This window comes from Echiichthys vipera, assembly GCF_963691815.1.
Source record: "Echiichthys vipera genome assembly, chromosome: 19".
In the NCBI taxonomy this organism is placed as follows: domain Eukaryota; kingdom Metazoa; phylum Chordata; class Actinopteri; order Perciformes; family Trachinidae; genus Echiichthys; species Echiichthys vipera.
Window position 1 is genome coordinate 24,116,364 of NC_139844.1, and position 26,313 is coordinate 24,142,676.

Below are 26,313 nucleotides of genomic sequence, written 5' to 3' on the forward strand. Positions count from 1 at the left end.
TGAATGAATATTGTAAATTGTTTCTATGGTAGCAGCCAATAGCGTTGGGAGTTGCTGGTTGCCAGGGTTGTCTGTTGTTGGGTGCAGCTACTGTAGGCTGGCACTGGGTGAAATGGAGTTAGCCAATCGTGCAGCTGCTTGGGAGCCTCAGTGAAGGGGGCGTTCTTTGTCCCAGCAGCTGAGTGAGCGGAGACGGGCAACAACCAGAGTCACTATAGGCCGAGCATTCACTCCATGGACTGAGAGAAAGGAGAGGAACGCCATTCAAACGCACGCCCACATGGCTACGCTTCTCCTGGATGCTAACATCACTTTCATCTGCACTTAGCTGGAACGGCTAATGCTAACGGCTAACGCTAACTGTCAGTCAAACTCCTCTAATCCTTGTTTTGATGCTGTGATTTTCTGGAGGGGACGGGTTCAAACAGGCTCAAACAGACTCCGGTCTCCTGGAGCTACTGGGCCGGGTCTGACCAACCTGGCAACCCCACTGCTGGACTTCTTTTTTGTTGTTGAGACGACAATCTGGAGAATCTAGATGGTGCTGTTCTGCTCATTCTACAGATTCAACCTTTGATATTCGGGGAGTCGGGGGACGTTATTTTGTGGTGGGACGTGACAGATGGCGCTGTGAGGAGACACACCCAGACACACGGACAGTGCATTTCTTTATTGCAGAGCTTGGTCAGTCCAACAGGAGCCTGGAACAAACCTCTGTATGTGTCTGAAGCAACACTACACATGAACACATGACTGCAAGCTGGAGGCCACAGGGACAAACACAGAGCCACATGAATTTCTCATATTTACACATTATTAACCGCTCTGTCCCCGAGCTCAACTTCCTCTCCTCGGCCCGCGCGTCGTCAGGAGCTGAACTGCAGCTGTATTTCCCAGGGTGCCTCACAAAGACGGGCACAAAGCCTCGTTTCTTCTTTGTTATCTGCTGAGTAAAGGCCAGTCATTTCCTCCTCTCTCGGGCAGAAAACAGCAGCTGGAGACTGAATGACAAACAGTGAGCCGGAGGGTTCGGGAGCACAGAACAGCGTCTGTGCGGACAGTCTTCTCATAGCTCTGACGGGCTACTGTCGTTGCTCTGGGCTTGGAGAGCGCGTTCCAGAAGTCCTGGAATGTGAGTTTATTAGAAGACGAGAGCTGTTGGCAGGAAGTGAGCTGTGTGTCCTGGTTTCCTCCTTTGAGTCTGTGTGCACAGAGTTGTGGAGAGGAGAAGTGAGGGACGCAGCGGAGCGCGGAGGGGTCCCCGCCTGTGCGAACTCACCCCACACTTCTCGCCCTGTGAAGAGGCTGACGCCGGCCCGCGGATCACTGGCCGAGCCGCTGCTGACAGGAACTGAAGCGCTGCAGGACGCCCAGCAGGTCCTCGTAGGACACGTGTCTGTGGGAGGGCAGGGAGCTGAGGAGACACAAACACAGGAACGTGAACACAACTGAGAAGTTCAGCAGGCTGCATGGCAGTGCTATGTCTGTCAAAGTTCATATTAGATCACAGATCATTGCGTGTTCACTACTGTTCAATGATCTTACTCTGGTTGAATGACTGTGTGTGGGTCTGGAGCTCATGGACATCACTAGTCCCACTTCAAAAACGAGCCATTAGAAGAATCACTAACAGATTATTAACATATAACACATGTACTACAAACTGTACATAAAGCAGATGATTCAGGGTTCGTTCCAGCACTTTCCAGCACCGCACAGTTGTGGTAAATTACTATACTATGAACACATGTAGATGCTGAAAATGATTATATCACCTTTATTTTCTCCATTAATTCACGTTAAAAAAGATGTTTTTACGCTATAAACACCAAAAATGTTTCCTAATACCAGAAGGATAAGACATTAATTAGATTTCTAAAGATGTTTGTTGTGAAAAAGATAAAATTTCAAGCATTTAATCCAAAATTCAAGCACTTTTCAAACCTTGAAAACTTGAAATTCAAGCACTTTGAAGGACTCCACGCAAAGGGGGTCGGATTAAACCGGCGTAAACTTCTTCCTGTGTTCATTATATTTATGTTGTTACAGGTTTTAAAGGTTTAATTTTGTATAGTTTTGTATTTTGTGGTCTTTCTTTGACAACAGCGCCCTCTGCTGTTCATGCTGATGGCTGCTTTCTCTCTGTTTATATGTAAATGGGAACCTTCGGCCCGTGTGTGTGTGTGGCGTGTGTGTGGCCTGTGTGTGTGTGTGTGTGTGTGTGTGTCTGTGTGTCTGTGTGTCTGTGTGTGTGTGTGTGTGTGTGTGTAATAAGGCCCCGTGTATGACTCTTAAAGCTTCCACCCTGATCTGTTTCACTGATGACAGACTCACATGAACTCGGTGAGTCGGATGTGCCAGGGCAGGAAGCCCAGCGTGCTGTCCACGGGGCCGAACTTCACCACCAGCTCGGGGTCGGGGACGTTCTTGGACTCTGAGAGAAGCACAAACAGGATTTCACTCTTCCACACTGTTGTGACCGAAAACACAGCAAACACCTCTGCCCTCTGATCTAAACCGTGTCAGGATTCACGCTGAACTATCACTCCTCAAAGCATCTTTGTTCTACGTCTGTACGTGGTCCTCTGCACTTCCTGTTCAAACGCTTTTAAACGCATTCTGTGAACTTTGTCTTTGAGCTCATGAACAAATGACAGTGGATCATGAAAACAGGGTTCCCAAAGTCTAATTCAAGCATTTTAAAGGTGCATTTTTGGGCTTTTTCCAGCACCTTACAGCTGCACAAACTACATATGTGTGTTCAGTTCAATACTCAGCATTCAGAATATTTATTACTGCAACTGTTCATCAGCTTCCTGAGTCCCTCCTGATCTCTGAGCTCTGCAGATCAGTCTGGGAACGTGCGGCAGAGATTTCTCCGTTAAAAGTTGTGACATTTATTTATTTGATTAGAACAATGCACGTTAATTAACACATCAAAGGGCATCAGTTCTGCTGTTAGAGACTCTCCTGATCTCTCCGTTAATCCTTGTTACACACAAATACACAATAAAAACAACAGCACATGGTATCAGACTCCTCTCTGTCTGCTGGGGAGTGATGCTTACAGGAGAGAGCAGGCGACATTTCCATCAGTGATCGTGTGATTTCCTGTGATTTTCTGTGTTTCCCTCCTTTGCCTCATGCCAACGCAGTGTTTTATGACTTTATGGTCGTGTTAGACTTTGGAATATTGGCACATTTCGACTGTAACGACCGTGTAAAAGCCCAGAATGCAGTGAATGAATATTCCTGGTTGTAAAGCAGACTTGTGCCATGTACCGTCTAAAGCTGCGTTCCGACCCGACGCCATAACCAACAGCACAAAGTGACACAGACGCGGCGACAAGAGGCGGTCAGAGCAGCGGCCGCTTCTTTTTAACCACCAGGCCTGTGTTTCACTCAGGCTGTACGCGTTTAAACGTAACTGTGTCTGAACACATCCTGGAGCTGCTGACGCTCTGCTGACGCTCTGCTGACGCTCTGCTGACGCTCTGCTGACGCTCTGCTGACGTGTCTCCTGTGTAGACACATCAGCAGAGAGACACAGCGTTAAAGTGAAGGACAATGAAGAGGGAGTCCAGTGGGTTAGAGCTTTAACCTGCGTTCTCCCTCTGTAGTGTTTGTATGTGACCAGTTCAGACTAAAGATTTACAACGACACGAGTTGAAACTTGTAATGTGCAGGTTTCAGGTCGCTGTGGCTCCGGTGGGACTGGAGCCACAGCGACCTTCTCTGCTGCCATTATGTCGTTAAATAAGAAAGTGAGGGATTTAAAATGAGGACACTAGTAGAAAAGTGAGTCACATGCGTTTGTGAAGGAGGTTCACATGGAATAGATTTGATAGAAAGTCCTGATACGTCACAAACGTCACAACATGAATGCATTTGTGCGTCCAAAGCCCAGTTTAGACTAAAGATTCACAACGAGACAGGTTGAAACTTGAAATGTTCAGGTCTGCAGCGTTCTGAAACCGGCCAGTTCACACCAGTGAGACGAGACGAGGCCAGACCGTGCATCATCTCCATAGCAACGCCTCGCCGTACTTCTGTCCTGACCTCAGACTCTTCAGGCTTTGTTTCGTAGCTGGATGTAATTCTGTAGCATTATAAAATATAAATGAGGACAGAGACGGAGAGAAACTCGCTACGGCTGCATTTCTGGTTGTGATGAAACAGTGAAAATACAGTTTTATTTCCCTGTTTTGTTCTGGATCACGGCGCTCGCTCTCCTGATTTAGCCGGTTTGAGTCCAGACGAGACGGGTCCGATCACACCGCTGAAACGATCTAAAATGGTTTCGTTTTGCATCTTTGGTGTGAGCCGGGCTGTGTGTGATGAAGGTGGTGACGTGGTACCTCTGAGCAGAACGTCCAGCATGGACACGCTGATGTCTTTGGAGCTCCTCTCTTTGTTCTCCACAGAGCGACAGAGCTGCTGCGCTGCCTCGACGATGCTCTGCTTCCCGTCCTCTGGAGACAACACCTTCACTGTGGGCCTGAGGGACACCACTGAGAGAGAGAGAGAGAGAGAGAGAGAGAGAGAGAGAGAGAGAGAGAGAGAGAGAGAGAGAGAGAGAGAGAGAGAGAGAGAGAGAGAGAGAGAGAGAGAGAGAGAGAGAGAGAGAGAGAGAGAGAGAGAGAGAGAGAGAGATTATTTTACAGCATAATAAACCATTTTAAAACCTGCACGCAAACGTTGCACACCTGAGCACAGGTTCATTCAAGAGTAGAAGCAGAAAATATTGGCAGTTAAACTGTAGGAATGTGCACATCTGTACGTGTTCGACACCTGTTTAAGAAAAAAAAGGATAAAGTACCCAATTATAAAATTATCTCATCTCATCCTCAGCCTCTTATCCGGGGTCGGGTCGCCGGGGCAGCAGCTCCAGCAGGGGACCCCAAACTTCCCTTTCTGGGACTAAAACAGATGCTGAGTCAGCAGACTTTTGGTTCAACAGCTAATGTTCCATAAACAGCCTCCATTAGTCTGAGCCAACACTGGTTTATGACTGTGAACGTCCCCGCTCTGATAAACAGCTATGTCAACACATGTTAGCATACGTTAGCCATGTGTTTCTTATGGCCCTGCGTGTCGTCGGGAGGCGAGGGAGGAGAGACGATCACATCTGCCTCGGAGGCTCATCTGATCCTCAGAACGTAGACCAGCGCTTTAAAGCAAGCGACATAAAACCTAAGCGTGCTCTTCTTCCTCTGAACTGTAGCCCAGTGTGAGTGGGGCAATAAATGACTCATGTCCACATTTACACAACCTGACTGTGTTGTTGTTCAGGGCACGGAGGTAAAGCAGGTCACTCGGGGTAATCAGGGTTTCCCACTGCTAAAGTTAACCCTCCGTTAACCAGACTCTGGAGCGGACTGCTGCGGTGCATCACACACGAGCTCATTATTGGAGTTGTGGAGCAAACCTGATAACAGTCAGGGAAGTCGTCCTGAACAGACGCCTTAAGGTCTGTTCACATCCAAAACAGGACGGGGGGTAAAGTGTCACTATGGGTGTTAAAATAGGTCTCTGAATACTGGGGCCTGTGGGCGTGACCCATCCCACATCGGTGCATACCTCAGGTTCACCTTTTACTTTCAGCATGAGTGAGTGCACGCCTTCTCTTGAGACAGGGCTCCTCCGTCATCATAGCGATACTTATATTTCAATCATGAGATTATTAAAAAACTAAATGCTGTGAATCAGAAACTTCATTTTGGATTAATCAAGATTTTTTAAAGGCTAAAGGAGTTTAAAGTTTCACCTACAGGAACTTTCTCCTTTAGCCTTTGAAAACTCTGTAAATTGAGATTAGTTTGTCTTGTTTGGATTGTTTTTTATTTACTCACTTTTATTGGTTTGTTCATTTCTTCTGTCCCGTTCTTATTTCTAAATTTTTAATATTTTTGAGTATTTTAAAAACACACTTAATAGTCTCTAAGTATTTTCTCACAAATGACAAAGATTTGACAAATAAATGAAAAAACCCCTCAAAAGTATTTAGAATAAATAGAAGAACAACAAAAGGCTGTGATTGGCTCCTTCTTTAAACAGAGTTAAACCAGCTGATGTATAAATATATATATATAAAGCCTAACCCCTTCAGCCAGCTTAGGGGAACCAGGTTTCTCCTTTACGTGACATTTAGGAGATCCGTTAAGTTGAGGAGTGCGACTGTACCCAGATTGTCTGAACCAGTGGAGCGTTACCGTGGTGCTGCTGTTTGTCTCCCCCGTTGCTGAGGAACTCCACGTTGTATTTGGATCCTTCCACACCGAGCAAGTCCTGCTGCTGCCTCACGATCTCCTCCAGCAGACGGGAGTCGTTCTTACGGAAAATACCTGCGTGAAGAGACGAGAGCGTAAATCATTCGATCCAGGATCAAATAAAAGGACAGTTTTACCTGTTTCCTGCTGGAGGAGAAAGGGATGAACGCTAAGAGTGGAGGATTGAACGCAGCAGCGCTGAGTTCATAACAGGTGCGTTTACACTATGGTCGAATATCAGAATGAGGCCGATCCATCGCCAAAACGCCCTGAATTTGCAACAACCCTGTCAGCAGGATGTGACGTGTGGTCGAACAGACGCCACGACAACACGGAGAAGAAGAGGAGACACTTTTATCCAAGTGAGCCAGGCTTGGACCAGGAACTCTCTTATTTTGAAAGGGCATTACAAACTTACAACTTAACCAGTTTATTCAGTATAATTCTGTTATTTCACTGTTTGTAGTAAAGTACAACTCTCACTTTTCTCTCTGCAGCACAGTTAAAAAGGCGTGTAAGACTCGTCCAGGGTGCTTCACAGAGCAGAGACAAAGACACAAAGAACGCACGTACAAGAAACAGGGAAACAGGCGTAGCATCACACACACTCACACACACACACGCACATATACAAACATATGAGCATGTAAACACATACGTGCACGGCTACAGTCGTCAAACAACAGCACGATATTAGGTTTAAATGCACACAGATGTTTTAAATGCACACATGGATGAGACGTCCCTGCGGATCCAAAAGCCAACGAGCAAAGACGTGTTTTTAAAGCGCACTTAAACCTCTACCTCACTTAAACCTCTACACGGGTCCAGAACATCGAACCTGTAACGCAGGGGTGTCAAACTGATCCAGTAAAGAGTCGCTGTGGCTGCAGGTTTTCATCCCGACCAAGCAAAAACACACCTGGTCCAACAAATCCACTGTGTGAAGACAGTTCAGGTGATTGAGTAAGTCAAGTCAGGTGTGTTTTTGCTTGGTTGGAATGAAAACCTGCAGCCACAGCGGCTCTTTACTGGTTCACTTTGACACCCCTGCTGTAATGGATGGAGCTGGTCCAGAGTTTGGGAGCAGTCACAGGGAGGGTAGAGCGCCCTCAGTCTTCAGTTTGGATCTAGGTTCAACCAGCAAACCCTCACTGGAGGAGCGTAGATCTGTGGCTGGATTGTGACCAGAAATTTTAGACCAAACAACGAATTAACCGAGGAAAGACTGAATGGAAACGTTAGTTGTGTTTACGGGGGAGATTCAGTCTGAGCCCAGTTTAGAAAACAGCCTGTGAACAGTCTGACTCTAAACTGGGCTCAAGTCCCGACATCTGAAATAGAAGTCTCTAGAAGAGGCTGGAGAACGTCACCGTGGGTCAGATATTCAACCAAGGAAATGATTGAGAATCATGTCATCTTCAGCCTCTGATCCTGGATCAGGTCTCGGGGGCAGCAGCTCCAGCAGGGGACCCCAAACTTCCCTTTCCCGGGCCACATTAACCAGCTCTAACTGGGGGATCCTGAGGCGTTCCCAGGCCAGTGTGGAGATCTAATCTCTCCACCTGGTCCTGGGTCTTCCCCGAGGCCTCCTCCCAGCTGGACGTGCCTGGAACACCTCCCTAGGGAGGCGCCCAGGGTTCATCCTTACCAGATGATCCTGAACCACCTCAACTGGTTCCTTTCAACGCAAAGGAGCAGCGGCTCTACTCCGAGTTCCTCACGGATGCTGAACTTCTCCCCCTCTCTCTAAGGGAGACTCCAGACCCCCTCCTGAGGAAACACATTTCAGACGCTTGGACCTGGACCTGGTTCTTTGGGTCCTGACCCAGCTTTCATGACCACAGGTGAGGGTAGGAACCAGGACTGAGCGGTAGATCCAGAGCTTTGCCTTCCTCATCTCTCTTTTCATCACAACGGTGCGGTAGAGCGACTGCAGCTCCGCCCCTGCTGCTCCGATTCTCCGGCCAAACTCACGCTCCATCGTCCCCTCACTCGTGAACAAGATCCCGAGGTACTTGAACTCCTTCACTTGGGGTCAGGACTCATTCCCGACCTGATTGAGACTCATGAGGTTTTAAAACACACTGCGTCTAATAATACGACCTCACTTCTGTTTCCTCAGACGCTAAAGAAGAAGCTCTGCCTCAGAGGCTCCTGACGTGGAACGAACCAACGTAACCCGATGTGACACTCACATGACATTACTGCGACAGCGCGGGCGGGTGTGTGTGTGTGGGGGGTGGGGGGGTTCTCACAGTCTTGTGTAAATCACAGTCGGGGAAATGACACAATATGAAAGTCAAACAAACTTTTCAAATCCAAACACTCAAACACAAAGGGACCTGATAAGATAAGAGAACAGTGGAGGAGTTTAGACAGGCGTCCTGGCTTCACTGCAGCTCTGCAGATTTATGTTTATGTTTCTTTTCCCAGTGCTTTGAATGTTTCATTTACAGCACTTTGAGTTGCCTTGTTGTTGAACTGTGCTGCACTAATAAACACCTGTGTCCTACATCTGGATTAAAGGGCAGTTCTGCAGCGTTTTAGACAGTTTCAGAGGGAGAGAGCGTTAAAAAAGCTTAAACTAGGACACATCTACGTCTGCTTTGGATGATTTAGGGGAAAACAGAGACTTTGGGGAACGGAGAGAGTCCGGTGGGGTGAACAAGAAGCAAACTCGACTGATTGTTTCCTCTATAAGTGCTGAGTCAGTATAAAAAAGCCCAGAAGAACCCCCTAAAAACACCCAAATGGTTCAAATATTCTTTGTTTTTCTCAGGAAAATGGATTCAACTCCTCTGGATGACTGAGAACGACACACGTGCGTCCTGCACAAGACACTGAATTACACAATATTAATAATAAATTAGTAATGAATTACACAATAAACACAGAAATGAGTGGAGCTCCCTTTGTCTTCTGCGTTCTCCTGTTGTCCAACACCCCATCTCTGCTATAATATTAATAAATATATATATTATAATCATGAATAATACCACTTTAACGTGCTTCTTCCTGCTCCACTCATTAAAGCTCATGGGTGAACTCCAGTAAACAGCTTCATTCTCACCTGAACATGAAGACTTTCACTGTTTCATGTTAAAAAGATTCATTTCCACCTGTTTAGACCCAACGTTTACATCTAATCAGCACATTTGTAATGAGATTATGCTCCGTTTGTCCAACTTTAATCCATGTTTGTTTGTGTTGATGTAAGAAATCATATCAGTAATCATCATGGTGATATCTGATGGTTATTTATTTCCTATTTGTGTGAGAAAAATAATAAAAAGGTGAATTTAAAGGGTATATTTGGGTCTTTTTAGAAACTTTTTTCCCAAAGTTAGTTCAGTTTTATTGTATAAATGTAACATTTAGCAGCAGTTAGTTCAGTTTTATTGTATAAATGTAACATTTAGCAGCAGTTAGTTCAGTTTTATTGTATAAATGTAACATTAGCATGAATTTAAAGAGCTTTACCGTGGTTGTCATAGACGCTGACATAGGAGACACCGACAGCCATACACCACACCACCAGGTTCGCTATGTCCGTGTAGCTGGGCTCCTCTTCGGCCACCAACAGGCCAATGTGGACCGGCAGCTTCTCCAGAGCCCTGCCGTCACACAGCCAACGTGCCCGGCGACCGGCGCTGCGGTTTCCCGTGACTGGGTTAGCGTTAGCATCGGGGGTCTGGTTTAGCTTCTTCTGCTGGTCCGGGAACCCAACCAGGGCCACCGGCAGCAGCAGAGCGGCCACCGCTCGCTCCCACAGCCGACCCTTCCAGCTCCGGAGCCGGACACGGAGCCAGGAGACGAGCGCTCTGTTGATTTGGACCAGAATCAGCAGGAGCCGCCATAACAACCCGTACAGCAGCGCCATTAGTGTCCGTGTTTAGTGGCGAGTAACGTCCGACAGAAGAGCCGCTTCACCCCGCAGTGTTCTCCGCCCGTTAGACCCGTTTCATCGCTGCCTGCGGCTCGGTCCGACAGACGCCATCTTCCTCTTTCGTTGGCAACCCCTGACCTGTGAACCCGCTACGTCACCTGCAACGTCACCGCAACGTCACACTAAGCGTGATACACGTAGCTCGCTGATTGGACGAAACAAGGGTGACGCATTCCCCTAGCCACCCGGAAGTAGCGTCAGAGCAGGCCTATTTACATATATATGTATTTATACTGTATAAATATAGTATATTTATATATATATAAATATACTATATTTATATATATATAAATATAGTATATTTATATATATATATATAAATATACATATATATATATATAAATATAGTATATTTATATATATATAAATATAGTATATTTATATATATATATATATGTATTTATATATATATATATGTATTTATATATGTATTTATACTGTATAAATAAAGTATATTTATATATATATAAATATAGTTTATTTATATATATATATATATAAATATACTATATTTATATATATATAAATATAGTATATTTATACAGTATAAATACATATATACATATAAATATACTATATTTATATATATATAAATATAGTATATTTATATATATATATATATGTATTTATACTAAAGTATATTTATATATATCTAAATATAGTATATTTATATGTATATATGTATTTATACTGTATAAATATAGTATATTTATATATATAACTATATATATTATGCTTTATCCTTAATATATATATCTTTAAATATATATATATATATATATATATATATATATACAGAAGTTTTTTAATACCCTGATTTATTTATTCTATTTTTTTCATGCATTATCAATTGTCAAGTTTATGTTGAGTACATGTGTGATTTGTAATAACCCTGTGAATGTTCTCATTTGTCCAGGTCATCATGATCCTCAAAGCAATTTCAGATTTGTTCAGATTTGTTGTATCTGATATTTTTGTGTAGTTGTTAAATAAAGTTTGTTTTAAAAAAAAAAAAGTCAAAGCAGGCCATGTGAAGATAAAATGTTACAAAAAACAGTTTGTCCAGCACACAAACATATAATCTCTCTCACACACTCACACGCACGCGCTCCCTGAAGAGGAATGAGGATAAAAGGAGTCTGGAGACCCTAAAAAAAAAGAAGTCAAAGCAGGCCAAAGTGTAAATTTCCCAAAATAAAACCATTTTTTGTGTGTTTTCGTGAAAGAACTGGAGGTTTGCAATTTCAATTTCAATTTCAATTTCAAATTTAAAGTGCCAAATCATAACAAAAGTTATCCCAGGACCCTTTACAGAGTAGGTAAAGACCACACTCTATGACTTATTTATGATTTACAGAGACCCAACAATTCCCCCGTAGAGTACGGTGGCAACGAACACCTTCACTATAACAGACAGGAACGTCAGACAGACCCAGCTCTGTGGTGTATTTCAAATCAAAATCCTCTGCTAATAACAAGAAATCTATCAAAACTATAAATCTGTGCTCCCACTTTAATATCTTTATTTCAATTCCCATCGCTCAGGTCCCCTAGTGTATCTAACTTTTTTTTACCTCTCTGTTTTTTTTTAGATGTACCATTATTATTATTTTATCTCTATTTATGTATGTATATGAATGAATATATTATGTTGGTACATCTATTTGTCATCCAAGATATCAGCTGCAGCATTATAGTGATATCTTCATTATCTCAACTGTGAGGTCTAAAGGGAAGAGGGTGTGGCTGAGCATGCATATTGAGTAACAGAGCTGCTTGTCCCACTTTGCCTCTGTACCGTGCCCCAGCACGTTTCACAGCTAAAGTCTGGTTCCTTTGACCAGTGTGAGTGCAACCATAGACATATAAAGAGTAGATGCCGCATCGAACGTTGGGCCGCGAGAAATGCGGCCGCCATCTTGGATCGGTCCTTCTCCCAGATCAGTTCTATGAGTGACTCGTTGAGCCTCTGAGTTGAGCAGCAGAAGGAACAAGATGCCAGAGCACTGTGCAGCGTATTCCTGCTCTAATCTAATATTACAATATTACAATTCATAATCAGTACGGTACAGTACAATTTTAAACAATGATACATAAATCCATGCATTTTTGAATGTTATAGTGAGTCCCTCAGGCTGTGGCAGGTAGATACATATTTAGCTGCCAGAGGAGCTGCTGTCCCTTATTATATTATTATTATCTTGTCACAGTAGAGGCATGGAGATTAGCCTCTGTGGGAATATTAGTTAATTTACCCCCGGCCAGATGTGTGTGTGCATGTGTGTGTGTGTGTGTGTGTGTGTGTGTGTGTGTGTGTGTGTGTGTGTGTGTGTGTGCGTGCATGCCTGTGTAGATATGAAAGGAGAAGCAGGGAGGAGAGGGGTTGTCGTACATGTGGTCCAGTGTAAATGGTTGCACATTTCCAGCAGTAGGTCAGCGGAGGATGTGCTGTGGTTTCATGAGAGGAAGACACTTCAGAGACAGTTCATCTCAGGTCACCTCAGATATTCTCAGTTTTGTTTTTTTAAATATTGAACATGACATTGAGATGAATTATGAGATAATTTTTCATGTCATGTCACTTTTTTTTTTAAAGTTTAGACTATCAAAGGAGAAGTGGCAGAATCTGATCAATATCCTTTGCTGTTAAACTGTTTCATCAAACAGGAGCAACATGATGTGGGCTTTATTATAAAGAATGAATTAGAGATTTAACATGTATTTCCACTCTGTGCCCGATATTCTCACAGCTGAACTAAATGTTCCACACATTTTTACTTGGTTCTCCACATCTCCACTTAAAGCAGCACGAACGTCACATGTTTGTAAACCAGAGCTGATGAGTCCAGGCTTTTTTAGTTCAGTTGTACCACAGGAGTTAAAAAAATCATACATTTATTTAACTAAGGAAAAATCTTAAATGGTTTGTATAATTTAAAATGGATATTACTGAACTATGCCCCGTGTTTTTGTTTGCACATTAAATACATTTACTACATCATTAAAATATAAATAAATAGAGCTACACTCTAATTGGTAACTGTGCAAGAACAAAACAGTGTGAAAATGATCGATTTAACAAAATGTTATATATATTTTTATACCACACACACTCAATCCCTCTCCTCTCCACTACCACGACTATGCGACTGGCAGAGCATGGATCATTTCTAAATATTTATTAACATATAGGGTTCGGCTCTTGTTTTTTTTAGTGCTTTAAATGAAAGTGTGTCTGTTTGACTTGTATTTAGATGTGTCCAAAATGTCATCTCTCTCTCTGACCTAATTGTATTGATACTCTTGATTTATATGTATTTTAATTTTCTCTGTGTGTGTGTGAGTGTGTGTGTGTGTGTGTGTGTGTGTGTGTGTGTGTGTGTGTGTGTGTGTGAGAGAGAGAGAAAGAGAGAGAGTGAGTGAGAGAGAGATTTATGTATTCATGTATGAAATATAGCCTATTAATACTCTATAAATGATTTCTCTTGTTGTGTTTATATTTATAGTGTTTGCAAAACACCTATCATACATCACATATATCATATATCAGAATATTCTATTACTGTTAATCCCACTGTGAATATTAAAATACGCTGAACCGTGTCCTGTCCTTACACTGAGTGGAGCGGGCGACCGGGCCAAGATGGCGGCCCCACCGCTCGTCAGCGCCAATAGGCCCAACGTTCGATGAGGCGTCTACTCTTTATGTCTATGAGTGCAACTGTACCGCGTCTAGGAGCGGCACGCTTGCCGTCCACGGCCCGTTTGGGAGAGGTGGGCTTGAGTAAAGCACGTTTGCACGTGTACGAGCACGAGCATGCACACGTGTCCTGGGTTAAAACCTGAGCAAAAGGTGTGATTATACAGTGGTTCCATGGTGTAATGGTTAGCACTCTGGACTTTGAATCCAGTGATCCGAGTTCAAATCTCGGTGGAACCTGATTTTAAATAATTTCTAATAAATAAAGGACCTTTACCTGACAAGTTTCAAGACTATTGAAAACAACGACAGTGCTCTTTGGGTGGCACAGGTGAACAAAGGGTAACAACGTTCACATAAACATGTTACAACAGCCACTGGCAACAGGTTCTATCAGTAGTATATGGAGTTATGATCACGCCTGAACCTCACACACAAGTGTTTTACTCAAGGCCAACGATTCACAATCAAACCCAGTGGTTTGAAAAAAAAAGACATCAGTCACAAACAAATGCATTTGGTTTTGTAAATAAGAAACGTACTAATCAAACAAATACAGCATGTTTCACACACAAAGAAACATGTTCCTTCAATTACAAAAAATATCCTCCACACACAAACTAAAATCCATCAACTACTGTCTATAGAGGCTCATTTTAATCTGCAAAATATTAAAATGAATCTTACAACAGCGCATAATCACAAAGAAATAGTCAAACTATGCAAGAATTACCAACAACAAGCAGCTATTAGAACATTAATGATGAAGCTACGTACAGGGCTAGTATCAGGTAACATTAGCGCTAGCTTGTTGAACGACGTGCATCCATGTTAACTGTGATATTATCCTGCATGCTAACTTTGGTTAGCGAGAGATAAGGTTTAAAAAAAAACACTTTAAGAAACTGAAAACAAACTGCAAACACCGAAAACAACACCACACACAGCTGCAGCAGGTTTGATTGACAGCTCTCCATCTTTGAGACCTGTCATTCGCAATTAAGCCACGCCCAGTGCAACCCCGGCTTTATCGTCATGGTGACCTCAAATCGACCCAACAGCACCACCTGCTGCGGTGGAGGGTGAACAGGACATTTGATAGATGGTTTACTGGCATCTGTGTGTGGATCAGCAGTGCAGGATATTAGTGTCAAAACTCACGGGACAGTGTTTTGTAGTTGAAGAATCTTGTTTTGAATTTGAAGGACTTTGGTTTGGACTTGGAGGATATTTTTTGTAATTGAAGGAATATGTTTCTTTGTGTGTGTGAAACATGTGAAAGATGCTGTATTTGTTTGATTGGTACGTTTCTTATTTGCAAAACCAAATGCAGTCGTTTGTGACTGATGTTTTTTAACTGCAAACCACTGAGTTTGTTTCTGAATCGTTGGCTGTGAGTGAATGGGTTTTGTTTGTGTGTGTGTGTGTGTGTGTGTGTGCATGATTATAACTCCATATAATACTCCCAGACAGGATTACCACGGCTCAGAGTTCAGATTAGTCGAAGGCAGCATTCTTGAACTTGTGCTCCCATTGAAATCTGGGTTCCACCGAGATGTGAAGCCGCGTCGGCAGTTTAGCTGGAGGGAAGTCTGGACCATGGAAGCATGAGTTTGAGCTTCTTAGGACGTCCGTACACCAACCAAATCTCCATCAGGGTGCAAGACAAGTCTGGTGCCACAACTAGGCCCTTAAGAGCCTTGCAGCCTCTTGGAGGGCAAGTGAGCTGTGCTGGATCATTTGGAGTAAATGATTAGAGAAGAGGAATCCGCAATCGAAAGATCCTGTTGTAATCAAAATACGGCGTATCCTGGATCCTTTGTGAGAGCTCCAGGAGGGTCCCAGGTGAACAAAACCCCTGTAAACACCATGACGTGTACCGCACACCACCTGACAGTAGGTGATGCTAGAGAGCCATGCAGAACACAGTGCTTCCCGTTGCCGTGGTGACGGTGTGTGTTTGTGATGCAACAGCGTGGCCTCTGCAGGCTCAGTGTTCCCGTAGTTAACGCTGAGGAGACAGAGCGTGGGGGTCTAACGCGAGGTGACCCACAACAGCCCGGAGGGAACAATCCAAGACAAATAGACAACGGTTGGTTTGAGTCCGCCGCTTCAGCCAGTGCATGAATAACGGGTGCACGGGCCGGCCACGCTCGCCTGGACATCTGTACACTCAACATCTGTCTGAGAGACACCGGCCAAAGCATCTCACCGCAGACACTCTTCCACAGCCGGCTCTGAATCCTCGAAGGCGTTCAGATGTGGCTGCAAATGGGATATAATACAGTCGCCTGCAGTGGAGTGAAGCCATAGAGCTCATGTTCTCATATTTGATTTGATTTTTACTTATTAAGTTGCTTCACAAATGTCTTACACACGTGAAAAGACATGAAATACAACTGAGGATAAAAAGACAATAAAGTCCAGGATGTATTTCCACCCTCAGAGTGTGATAATCAATAAAAACATTTATCTTTAATGAAAATACAAATGGAAACAGTAACTGGCCCCGTGCTCTGTTGAGCTCAGCCTTGATCCTCATTTTAAAGAGTTCAGGCTGGAAATGACTCTAATGTCCTGATCTAACTTGTTCCACTGAACTGCTCCTATGAAGTCAAAGCTTCCTTTCCCTGACGATGTCTTAAATCTAAAAGGACACAGATCTGAACTTCTGCCACCAGTGCAAATCCTGTGTGTGTCCTTTACCTTAGTAATAAGACACGACAAAAAAAGATGGACACTACATAACAATGTTTTATGGATCATATTCAGCCATGACGTAAAACAGGTATAGCAGATTGACCTACTTTTATGAGATCTGGTTCAGCATGACCCATCCATCTTCAACCGGGCTGGAGCCGATCCCAGCTGACATCGGGCGTGAGGCGGGGTCCACCCTGGACAGGACGCCAGTCTATCACAGGACACATAGAGACGAACAGAGACAGACAACCATTCACACCTACGGGTGATTTAGAGTCATCAATGAACCCAACACCTGCACGTCTTTGGACTGTGGGAGGAAACCGGAGAACCCGGAGAAAACCCACGCAGACACGGGGAGAACATGCAAACTCCACACAGAAGGGCCCCTTTAAGTCGGCTTCAAACCAGGAAGTAGTTAGTCATTAGCAAAGCGGGACGAGCAACAACCAGAGTCACTATAGGCCGAGCATTCACTCCATGGACTGAGAGAAAGGAGAGGAACGCCATTCAAACGCACGCCCACATGGCTACGCTTCTCCTTGATGCTAACATCACTTTCATCTGCACTTAGCTGGAACGGCTAATGCTAACGGCTAACGCTAACTGTCAGTCAAACTCCTCTAATCCTTGTTTTTATGCTGTGATTTTCTGGAGGAGACGGGTTCAAACAGGCTCAAACAGACTCCGCTCTCCTGGAGCTACTGGGCCGGGTCTGACCAACCTGGCAACCCCACTGCTGGACTTCTTTTTTGTTGTTGAGACGACGATCTGGAGACACTAGATGGAGCTGTTCTGCTCATTCTACACATTCAACCTTTATATGGATTGGTTGGATGACTCACAGACTCAGTACACTTGACTACACGCTGACATGACTCTCTTTAATAAGCTCATTTCTGTTACAGCAACTTTTCAGACTGTCAAACTTTTGGGAGCCTCTGCAAACGACGACTCCTCCATAAAAACGCCACCTGATCCATCTGAGCTCCGATTTGATGGCGCTGGGCCACTGTCAACACATTTTTGGATTGGAAGCGTGCCATGCAAAATGAATGACCATCTGCTGTGGGTAGAGTGGCTGTGAACAGCTTCAGATGGCTGCGTGCAGACAGATGGAGCGTCTGCAGCTCCGTTTGCTCTTCCTGCTCCTCTCTCTCTCTCTCTCTCTCTCTCTCTCTCTCTCTCTCTCTCTCTCTCTCTCTCTCTCTCTCTCTCTCTCTCTCTCTCTCTCTCTCTCTCTCTCTCTCTCTCTCTCTCTCTCTCTCTCTCTCTCTCTCTCTCTCTCTCTCTCTCTCTCTCTCTCTCTCTCTCTCTCTCTCTCAATCTGCTTCCCTCTCTTTAATAGTTGTGCATCTCTATCTGCCACGCCCTTCATTCAACTTTATTTCGGTTCAATCAGAGGATTTCTTGCCGGATGAAACAATTTCATCACATCTACTGAGGTTGACAAACTATCCCACTGTGCCTCCGTACCGTGCCCCAGCACGTTTCACGGCCAAAGTCTGGTTCCCTTGACCAGTGTGAGTGCAACCGTATCGCGTCTAGGAGCGGCACGCTTGCCGTCCACGGCCCGTTTGGGAGAGGTGGGCTTTAGTAAAGCACGTTTGCACGTGTACGAGCACGAGCGTGCACACGTGTACGAGCACGAGGCCTACGGCGGTTCTGAGGTCATTTCCTGTGCGCCTGTTGGGACGTAGAAAAAAGAAGGAGGGACCATGCACGGACATTTCAAACAATGGCGGTGAAAGGTTCACGTTGGTGTGATGCGGAGGTGGAGTGTTTACTGCAGATTTGGTCGATGAAAAGATTCAAAAACAGTCGACAAGACGCACAAAAACTCCGAGGTCTACGGAAAGATCTGGAAACAAAGCCACGCATCGCCATGACGTCATCAATGCGTGTGACGTGTTACGGCGTGATGACGTATAGGCAGCAAGAAGCATTCTCCGAGGCCCAGGTAGTGTGAGTACAAACGGGCCTGGAGGGGGGGACAAGGACCCTAAAGCACGGGGCACGGGACGGAGGCACAGTGGGAGGGCGCCCTGATATCATTCTATACACTTCACACTCAGTAGTGCCAGACGTCAGGGGTGTGATTGGAGTGCAGTGATGATGACAGAAGGGGCTGCACTTGCTAACTACACACACTCGGTGGCAGCAGAGAGCTTGAGTCCTGATGCAGGATTTCACTTTAACCCCCTTTTGTCTGCAGCGTTAGCAAAGTATGAAGGTGGAGCTGTGCGTTTGATATGATTCCTATAAACAATAACTTCATTCTGGCTGATATTGAACTTTGACAACCTCCCTATGAATAGTTCACAGAACAGCTGTGAAAGTTAAATATCAGCCAGAATGAGTGTGAGTGTAAATGTGAGAGAGGCATGAGGGTTATTTACATTTGTTCCAAGACTGATTTCAACTTTGACAACTCAAACCTTTTTCTAGATTCTACCTCTGTTTATATCTTAACACTTTTCTCCATGTTTCTTCATATCCTGTAAATATTCTCCATGCACTTTATTAGACAGTGTTCATCACACGCAGGCTGCTGTTCTGTTAGATGCTAACTGTGTTTCCTTGTCTCTGTTCTTGTTCTCTGAACAATAACAATAAATGTTTGAGCGTTCATCCATCCATCTTCAGCCTCTTGTCCCTGTCGGGGTCGTGGGGGGGCTGGAGCCGATCCCAGCTGACATCGGGCGTGAGGCGGGGTCCACCCTGGACAGGACGCCAGTCTATCACAGGACACATAGAGACAAACAGAGACAGACAACCATTCACACCTACGGGTGATTTAGAGTCATCAATGAACCGAACACCTGCACGTCTTTGGACTGTGGGAGGAAACCGGAGAACCCGGAGAAAACCCACGCACACACGGGGACAACATATTTGCTGAAAAAGACCCTGGGAAGATTTTACACCAGAATTTCACTTTATGTCCAACAGCAGGTGCCAGGAGGGGGGGGGGGGGGGGGGGGGGGTGGGACTCCAGGTACTCTGTAAACTATGTTACATCAGGTTCTGGACATACACACACACACACACACACACACACACACACACTGCACTGTGAAGGCCTCTAATGACACTCCTCCAGATGGTTTGTAATCTCAGAACCATCGGCGGTGAGTCTGACCGTGATTTAGCCTCGGGGGGGCAGTATCTCTAAGATTCTGGTGCAGCTCGTGGACATGAGGACCAAGACCGCCCCAGTCATCGCTGACACTCCCTTCATTCTCGCTCTCTCTACCTCCACCTCTACCTCAGTCCTCCTCTCTCGCCCACTACGCTCCTCCATGTTCTCACAGTTCCTTCCTCCCTCTCCTCTGGTTCCTGTCTTTCTGTCTGAGTCTCTGTGCTTCTGCTTCCTCCTCCTCCACCCTCCCCTCCTTCCCCCCTCTCCATCCTCTGAGTCCTCAGTCTTCTCAGTGCTGTGTAACAGAGAGTGACACGTTTGGCAGTTCCTCTGCTCGCTCCTCTCATAAGGAATTACCGTCCTGACCCACTTCCACATGCAGCCGCAGCGACACAGCACCGGCAGATGGGAAATGTTAAATCATCGCACCAGAGGCTTAAAACGAGCGTATTTTTGAGGAGAATGATCATAACTGTGTCATGAATGATCTGCTGCGTGCTGTTGTGTATTTGTTGCTGAGTTTTATGTAATTTAAAGTGCCTTTTAGGGAACACACTGCAAATCAGCAGTTTCTCATTGACACACATGCTAACAGCCGGACGTGGCTAACAGTGATTAGCTCGAGGCAGTACGGTGAAGGCATTTAAAGGTCTTTTTTAACCACTAATGCTGCTGAAAATAACAGCAAACCTCTGCAGCAGCATGAGACCCAAGACTGACATGATCTGCACATCTACCCGACGTCTGGCAGACACCAAACGTGCGCTCTCTACGGTGGCATGGACGCGCTATATGTGCCCTTTTGTTCCTATTCGCCCCTGCCCTTCAAAAAGTCTGTGCACGCCACTACGGCCTGAGACGCAAGAATTTCACAGCCAGCGACTGCTGCTGAATTTAATACACATATAATACATTATATATATGTATTACATACATATGCAACAAATAAACAATCTTGAATCTGGAACGAACCCTTTAAATTTGAATGTTTGAATGCCCAAAGTTCGATCCAAAGGAGAAAGCAACACACACACACACACACACACACACACACACACACACGCACACACACACACACACACACAGTAGACCTGGCAGTGTAACATGGACTGATGCCATAATCTGTGGGTGCCATATTTCTCTGGGCTCTGTGACTTTGCAGAACTTGCGACTCTGAGAGTTTCACACCCTGCTTCCATTGTTCGCTGTGTGTTCCCACACTGCTCCACTGCTCCACTGCTCCACAGGCAAGTCTTTTATTCAGGTGAGAGAGAGAGAAAGGGCACTTCATACTTGCATCTCTCTGTATTTTGCAGCGTGTCCTCCGATGTTAAAAAGAATTAAATTTGTGTATCTCTAAAGTCACTGACAGCTCAGTGGAGGAGGCTGCAGGCCGCTGCTCGAACAGTGTAACGGACGCTCACCAAGGAAACATTCGACCTGTTGGACGGCTGAAAACGTGGTCGACCGACATCTGGAGGAACCAGTGTTGTTTGGGAAGAGTGATGGCTGCGTGTTCAGGTAAGTGGCACCCAGCTGCAGGACAACAGCTTCAGTCTTCTCACCTTTGGGTTTTTCCCTCTTGCATCAGTTTTAAAGGCGAACGGGAGAAATCAAACACACCTCAGTCAGCTCAGTTCTATGAGATGATGAACAGGTGTTAATGTTTGTACTGATGGAAAGTGTCTGTGCCACTGTAACGTGAGGGGCATTGCTTGGTTGCTCTGCTTTTCTATTGATGTTGCAAAGGATCGTCTCGTCACAGGCTTCAAAATGAACCTCAGACACATTTCAGATCTGACACCTCTTTTATATGAACGGTAGTCTTTGAATAGATTTGATTGAAAGTTAAAGTGTCTTCTTGTCAGACGTGATAGTTGTATGTATTGTATTAATTGCTACTTTAACTTCCTTCAGTTTCATTTAGAAAGGACAGCTTTTAAACACTTCTCTCCGTGATATGACTTTGGTAACACATTGTTTCTTTAGCTGCAGCCAAAGACTGGGCATCAAATCAGAAATCCTCATCACATTCCAGCCGAACTCACTGATAACGAGCATCGGCTTCTGAGGGCGCCCTCCCACTGTTCCTCCGTCCCGTGCCCCGTGCTTTAGGGTCCTTGTCCCCCCCTCCAGGCCCGTTTGTACTCACACTACCTGGGCCTCGGAGAATGCTTCTTGCTGTACGTCATCACGCCGTAACACGTCACACGCATTGATGACGTCATGGCGATGCGTGGCTTTGTTTCCAGATCTTTCCATAGACCTCAGAGTTTTTGTGCGTCTTGTCGACTGTTTTTGAATCTTTTCATCGACCAAATCTGCAGTAAACACTCCACCTCCGCATCACACCAACGTGAACCTTTCACCGCCATTGTTTTAAATGTCAGCGCATGGTCCCTCCTTCTTTTTTCTATGTCCCAACAGGCGCACAGGAAATGACCTCAGAACCGCCGTAGGCCTCGTGCGCGTACACGTGCGCACGCTCGTGCTCGTACACGTGCAAACGTGCTTTATAAAAGCCCACCTCTCCCAAACGGGCCGTGGACGGCAAGCGTGCCGCTCCTAGACGTGGTACGGCTGCACTCACACTGGTCAAAGGAACCAGACTTTAGCTGTGAAACGTGCTGGGGCACGGTACAGAGGCACAGTGGGAGGGCGCCCTTAGAGATGATGACTCCACCCACAGCTGTCCAACGTTAACATCTACAGCTGCCTTATTTACAGGGGTTTCATTTCCAGTACATATTTATGCTTTTACCACCTGCTGATATAATAATAAAACATTCTTTATAACCACAACTCATTTCTCAATATCAAGGCTGTCTCTCTCTCTCTCTCTCTCTCTCTCCATCCTCCACTCTGCAGGGAAGATGCAGCGCTTGGCGTGGTTGATGCTGGTGATCTTATGGATGGTGGAGGCTGCGACGGGCTGTCCTGAAGTCTGTAGATGCTCCAGGAAGTCTGCTCCAGAAAAGTCAGAGGTCAACTGTCATAAGAGGGGGCTTCGTGCCTTTCCCTCTAAACTGCCACCTGATGCCTGGATCCTCAAACTAGGTGAATACCCTGTGGTTAATGAAATCATCCCTGAAGGGGCCGTCACATGATCAGGTTTTTGTGCTCTGGGCTCACCGCAAGGTCGGGCGCAGAGACCCAGTAAACGGCTGAGTCAGCGTTAGCATCGTAGCAACCGTTAGCTGGTGAACTGTGATGCTGATGAACCTCCATCTTTACGTTTTCTTCTGATCCTGAAACGACTTTAATGGTTAAATAGTTCGGGAAACTCCGACACACAAACAATACGTTTCTCCATCTTTCTAGGCTCTCTGGTTGCCTAGGAAACGCAAACGCCACACTCAAAGCTTCTCTCTCATTGGTTGAGCTTTTGAAACGTCAAAGTTCAACTGATTTGAACTTTGAGTGCGGAGCAAAGTGCTTTCACAATCATGTAACTATCACTTACTGCAAGTAAACATAAGCAGTGTGGGTCATAACGTATAACATAACGGGTTGCTGTGGCTCAGTAGTAGAGTGGGTCGTCCTCCATTCGAGAGATCAGTGGTTCAATCCCCAGCTCCCTCCTTGGGCAAAACACTGAACCCTGTGCTGAGCATGGGTGTGTAAATGTGGTGTGAATGGTTAGATTAGATGGTATGTAGATGTCAACCGCCACCTGTGTGAATGTGAAAGTAGTGTGAAAGCACTTTGAGTGGTCAGAAGCAAAGAAAGGTGCTTTCTAAGTACAAGTCCATAACTGCATCAGTAACCATCTTCCCACTGCTGTCTAAAGGTGAGAACGGTATCACAGACCTGAAGGCCAATGCTCTGAGATCAGTACCCAAGATCGAGAGTATCAACCTGGAACGAAACGCTATCAAGTCCATCCACCCCCAGGCCCTCTCTGGCGCCAAGCAACTGATGCTCCTCAATCTCTACGGCAACCACATCACCAATCTCCCACCGAGGGGATTCCAGGTAAAGAGTTTGGAGAGGAATTGATTACATGTACAGCGATCAACAATGTCCTAATCTGACCACCAAAAAACGCTGTTCCTTTCGCGTCTCTAGGACCTCCTGAGCCTTCGCTTCCTCATGCTGGGACAGAACCAGATCGGCATCCTCAAACCTGCCATGTTTGCTGGAATGAGGAACTTGTCAGACTTGGATCTTCCTCTCAACGCGCTGACGACTCTCCCGTCTAATGCGTTCAAGCCTCTGATCGCCCTCAAAGTTCTGGACCTTTCCTTGAATCGCATCCAGAGGATCTCACCCACGGCCTTCACGGGTCTCAGGCGGCTCATGTTTCTGAACTTAGACAATAACAGGTCGTGACGTTTTCCCTTCAGTTGATCGTTCTATCAACCTCTCACTGCCATTGGGAATAAATCTGTAACTAGTTAAAGTTTGGGCCCCGTTAAGAGGAAGACGAACGAAAGGAGATGCCTCACTTTTTACTCCACGTGTAGACGAGCGTCTTTGGGGGAACTCTGCGTGCACACGGTGACACTAAAGTGTGTAAATGTGATGTCGTGTGCACGTCAGGTGTGTAGGTGGAGCTGTGGAGCGCTGCCACACAACAGCACCCAGAGCTGGTGCATGCTGGGAAATGTCCTTCTCCTTCTCTCTCTAACACCGGAGAAGCAGGACGCCGTACAGTGCTACACATCTGATCCAATATTTAGTCGTCTTCACCCGCGGGCGTTGTCGTTGAAACTGGGCCTTGGTTTGGTTTGGGGCAGGTTTTCTACACTGAGGAGACAAAACAAGATACGACTTAATATCAGAGAGAAGTTTGTTATATTTGGGGTTAGGTTTAGTTTAAAGTTTCCTATGTTAGATACAGTAGTTGTTCAGTGTATTGATGTAATTCTCCCTCTCTAAATCCAGTCTGAAGAACGTCCCTGCTGGAGCCTTCAGACCGCTCCGATCTCTGGAGATGCTGGTCCTGGACAACAACCTTCTGTCCACGCTGAGCTGGTCGGTTTTCGATGGACTGGGCAACTTACAGGTAACGCAGACGCTTAAAGTGTCCATCCATGTATGGGTACGTTTCTTTCTGTGCTTCTTTGAGTAAATGCCCTAAAAACAGATGTTCTGAATATTGAAACAGGAACTCTACCTGAGGAACAATGAGCTGGAGCACCTGCCGCCGGATGTGTTCAGGAACATGGCCAAGCTTTCTCAGGTGGCTCTCAGCGGAAACCGCCTGAAGACGGTGGATGGAAACACGTTCGCCCACATGCCTGGTACGACTACCGCCAGCCTGCCCCGTCTTTGACAGGAGCAGGAGTGACTCATGATAGTAGAGGTAGAGTATAATGCTGACTGTTTATTCAATGTGAATGATAATTGTGATATTCTGACCCCTGTTAGACCTGAAGAAGCTCTCCCTCCACGACAACATGTGGCAGTGTGACTGTGACATCGTCTCCTTGGTGCAGTGGATGGGACAGACCAAGGCCGCGCTGTCGCCTCGGGACAGCCTGAGATGCGTGAGTCCTCCAGACCTGCGAAACAAGAGTCTCTCCAGTCTTCAAGCCGACAAGCTGCTCTGCCACGCCTAACACCGGGACACCTGTACGCAAACCACAGCGTTGGCTCTGGGCCCTGGATCCAGATAATGAACGTCTACTTTGTTCACTCTGTATTCTGAGAACGAAGCTGTTTCTCATGTGATCAGTCGAAGCTGCAATGCATTCAACAGATCTGAGTGCAGACTAGTGTTTCCTCTCTACTTTAAAGCAACATGGACAGCGCTCGCCTTTATTACGACACATTTCAGAACTCAACCATGCATGAAATGGACCTTTAGTCACTCTAAAGCCTGCGTTTGTGCACTTGCGTTAATGTTTCTGCCTTGACCGAACTCATCACTGAACACCAACCCTGTATCCTGAGCTAGTGTTTGAGACTGAAGCTGTTTCTCATGTGATCAGTCGAAGCTGCATTCAACAGATGTGAGTGCAGACTAGTGTTTCCTCTCTACTTTAAAAGCAACATATTGATGTTTGCAACTAAGTCTTTCATAAAACATCACCTGTTATTAACTTTGGCTTGAGCTTCATGTATTTTTTGTTCAAAAACCAAGAGCTATCGGCCGAGTCCACACGTACACAGGCATTTTGGGAACATGTTCATTTTTACTGGTAGGTCATCTAATTATCTCATGGTACAGACATTAACTAGGAATACCTCACACATTTAGAGAACTGGCTTTACACAGAAATGACCCAAACATGGACACTTTAAGTCAATTCCATGAACCTGCACACGCGCCAAACAATAGTTAGTTAATAAAGTAAATCTGATACAGCAGCATAGGGAAGGGGGTAGTGTTAGGGTCAGGTTTAGGGGGTAGTGTTGGGGTCTACATAAGCCTATTTGCCGGGGAATTCGTCACTGATCTGATCTCATCTCATCTCATCTCATCTCATCTCATTTCGTCTTCAACCCGCCCAGGGTTCATCCTTACCAGATGATCCTGAACCACCTCAACTGGCCCCTTTCAACGCAAAGGAGCACATCTCAGCTCCATCCACATGAAACCGCA

At 45.4% G+C, this 26,313-nt stretch overlaps 2 protein-coding genes across 2 annotated transcripts; one reads left to right on the forward strand and one right to left on the reverse strand.

Annotated features, from left to right (window-relative positions):
• Nucleotides 1-661: 661 nt before the first annotated feature.
• nus1 (NUS1 dehydrodolichyl diphosphate synthase subunit) lies at nucleotides 662-10,278 on the reverse strand. Its single transcript, XM_083933500.1, has 5 exons — nucleotides 9,753-10,278; nucleotides 6,213-6,344; nucleotides 4,359-4,511; nucleotides 2,335-2,434; nucleotides 662-1,414 (listed from the first exon to the last, which is right to left on the reverse strand). Exons 1-5 carry the CDS (start codon nucleotides 10,150-10,152, stop codon nucleotides 1,324-1,326), a joined length of 876 nt encoding a protein of 291 aa, XP_083789626.1. The 5' UTR covers nucleotides 10,153-10,278; the 3' UTR covers nucleotides 662-1,323.
• Nucleotides 10,279-20,995: 10,717 nt separating this feature from the next.
• Nucleotides 20,996-25,815, forward strand: LOC310962137 (uncharacterized protein). Its single transcript, XM_083934521.1, has 8 exons — nucleotides 20,996-21,027; nucleotides 21,126-21,284; nucleotides 22,632-22,820; nucleotides 23,554-23,738; nucleotides 23,832-24,088; nucleotides 24,651-24,771; nucleotides 24,874-25,009; nucleotides 25,137-25,815. The coding sequence occupies exons 2-8, from the start codon at nucleotides 21,269-21,271 to the stop codon at nucleotides 25,325-25,327; spliced, it is 1,095 nt and encodes a 364-aa protein (XP_083790647.1). The 5' UTR covers nucleotides 20,996-21,027; nucleotides 21,126-21,268; the 3' UTR covers nucleotides 25,328-25,815.
• The last annotated feature ends 498 nt before the right edge of the window (nucleotides 25,816-26,313 follow it).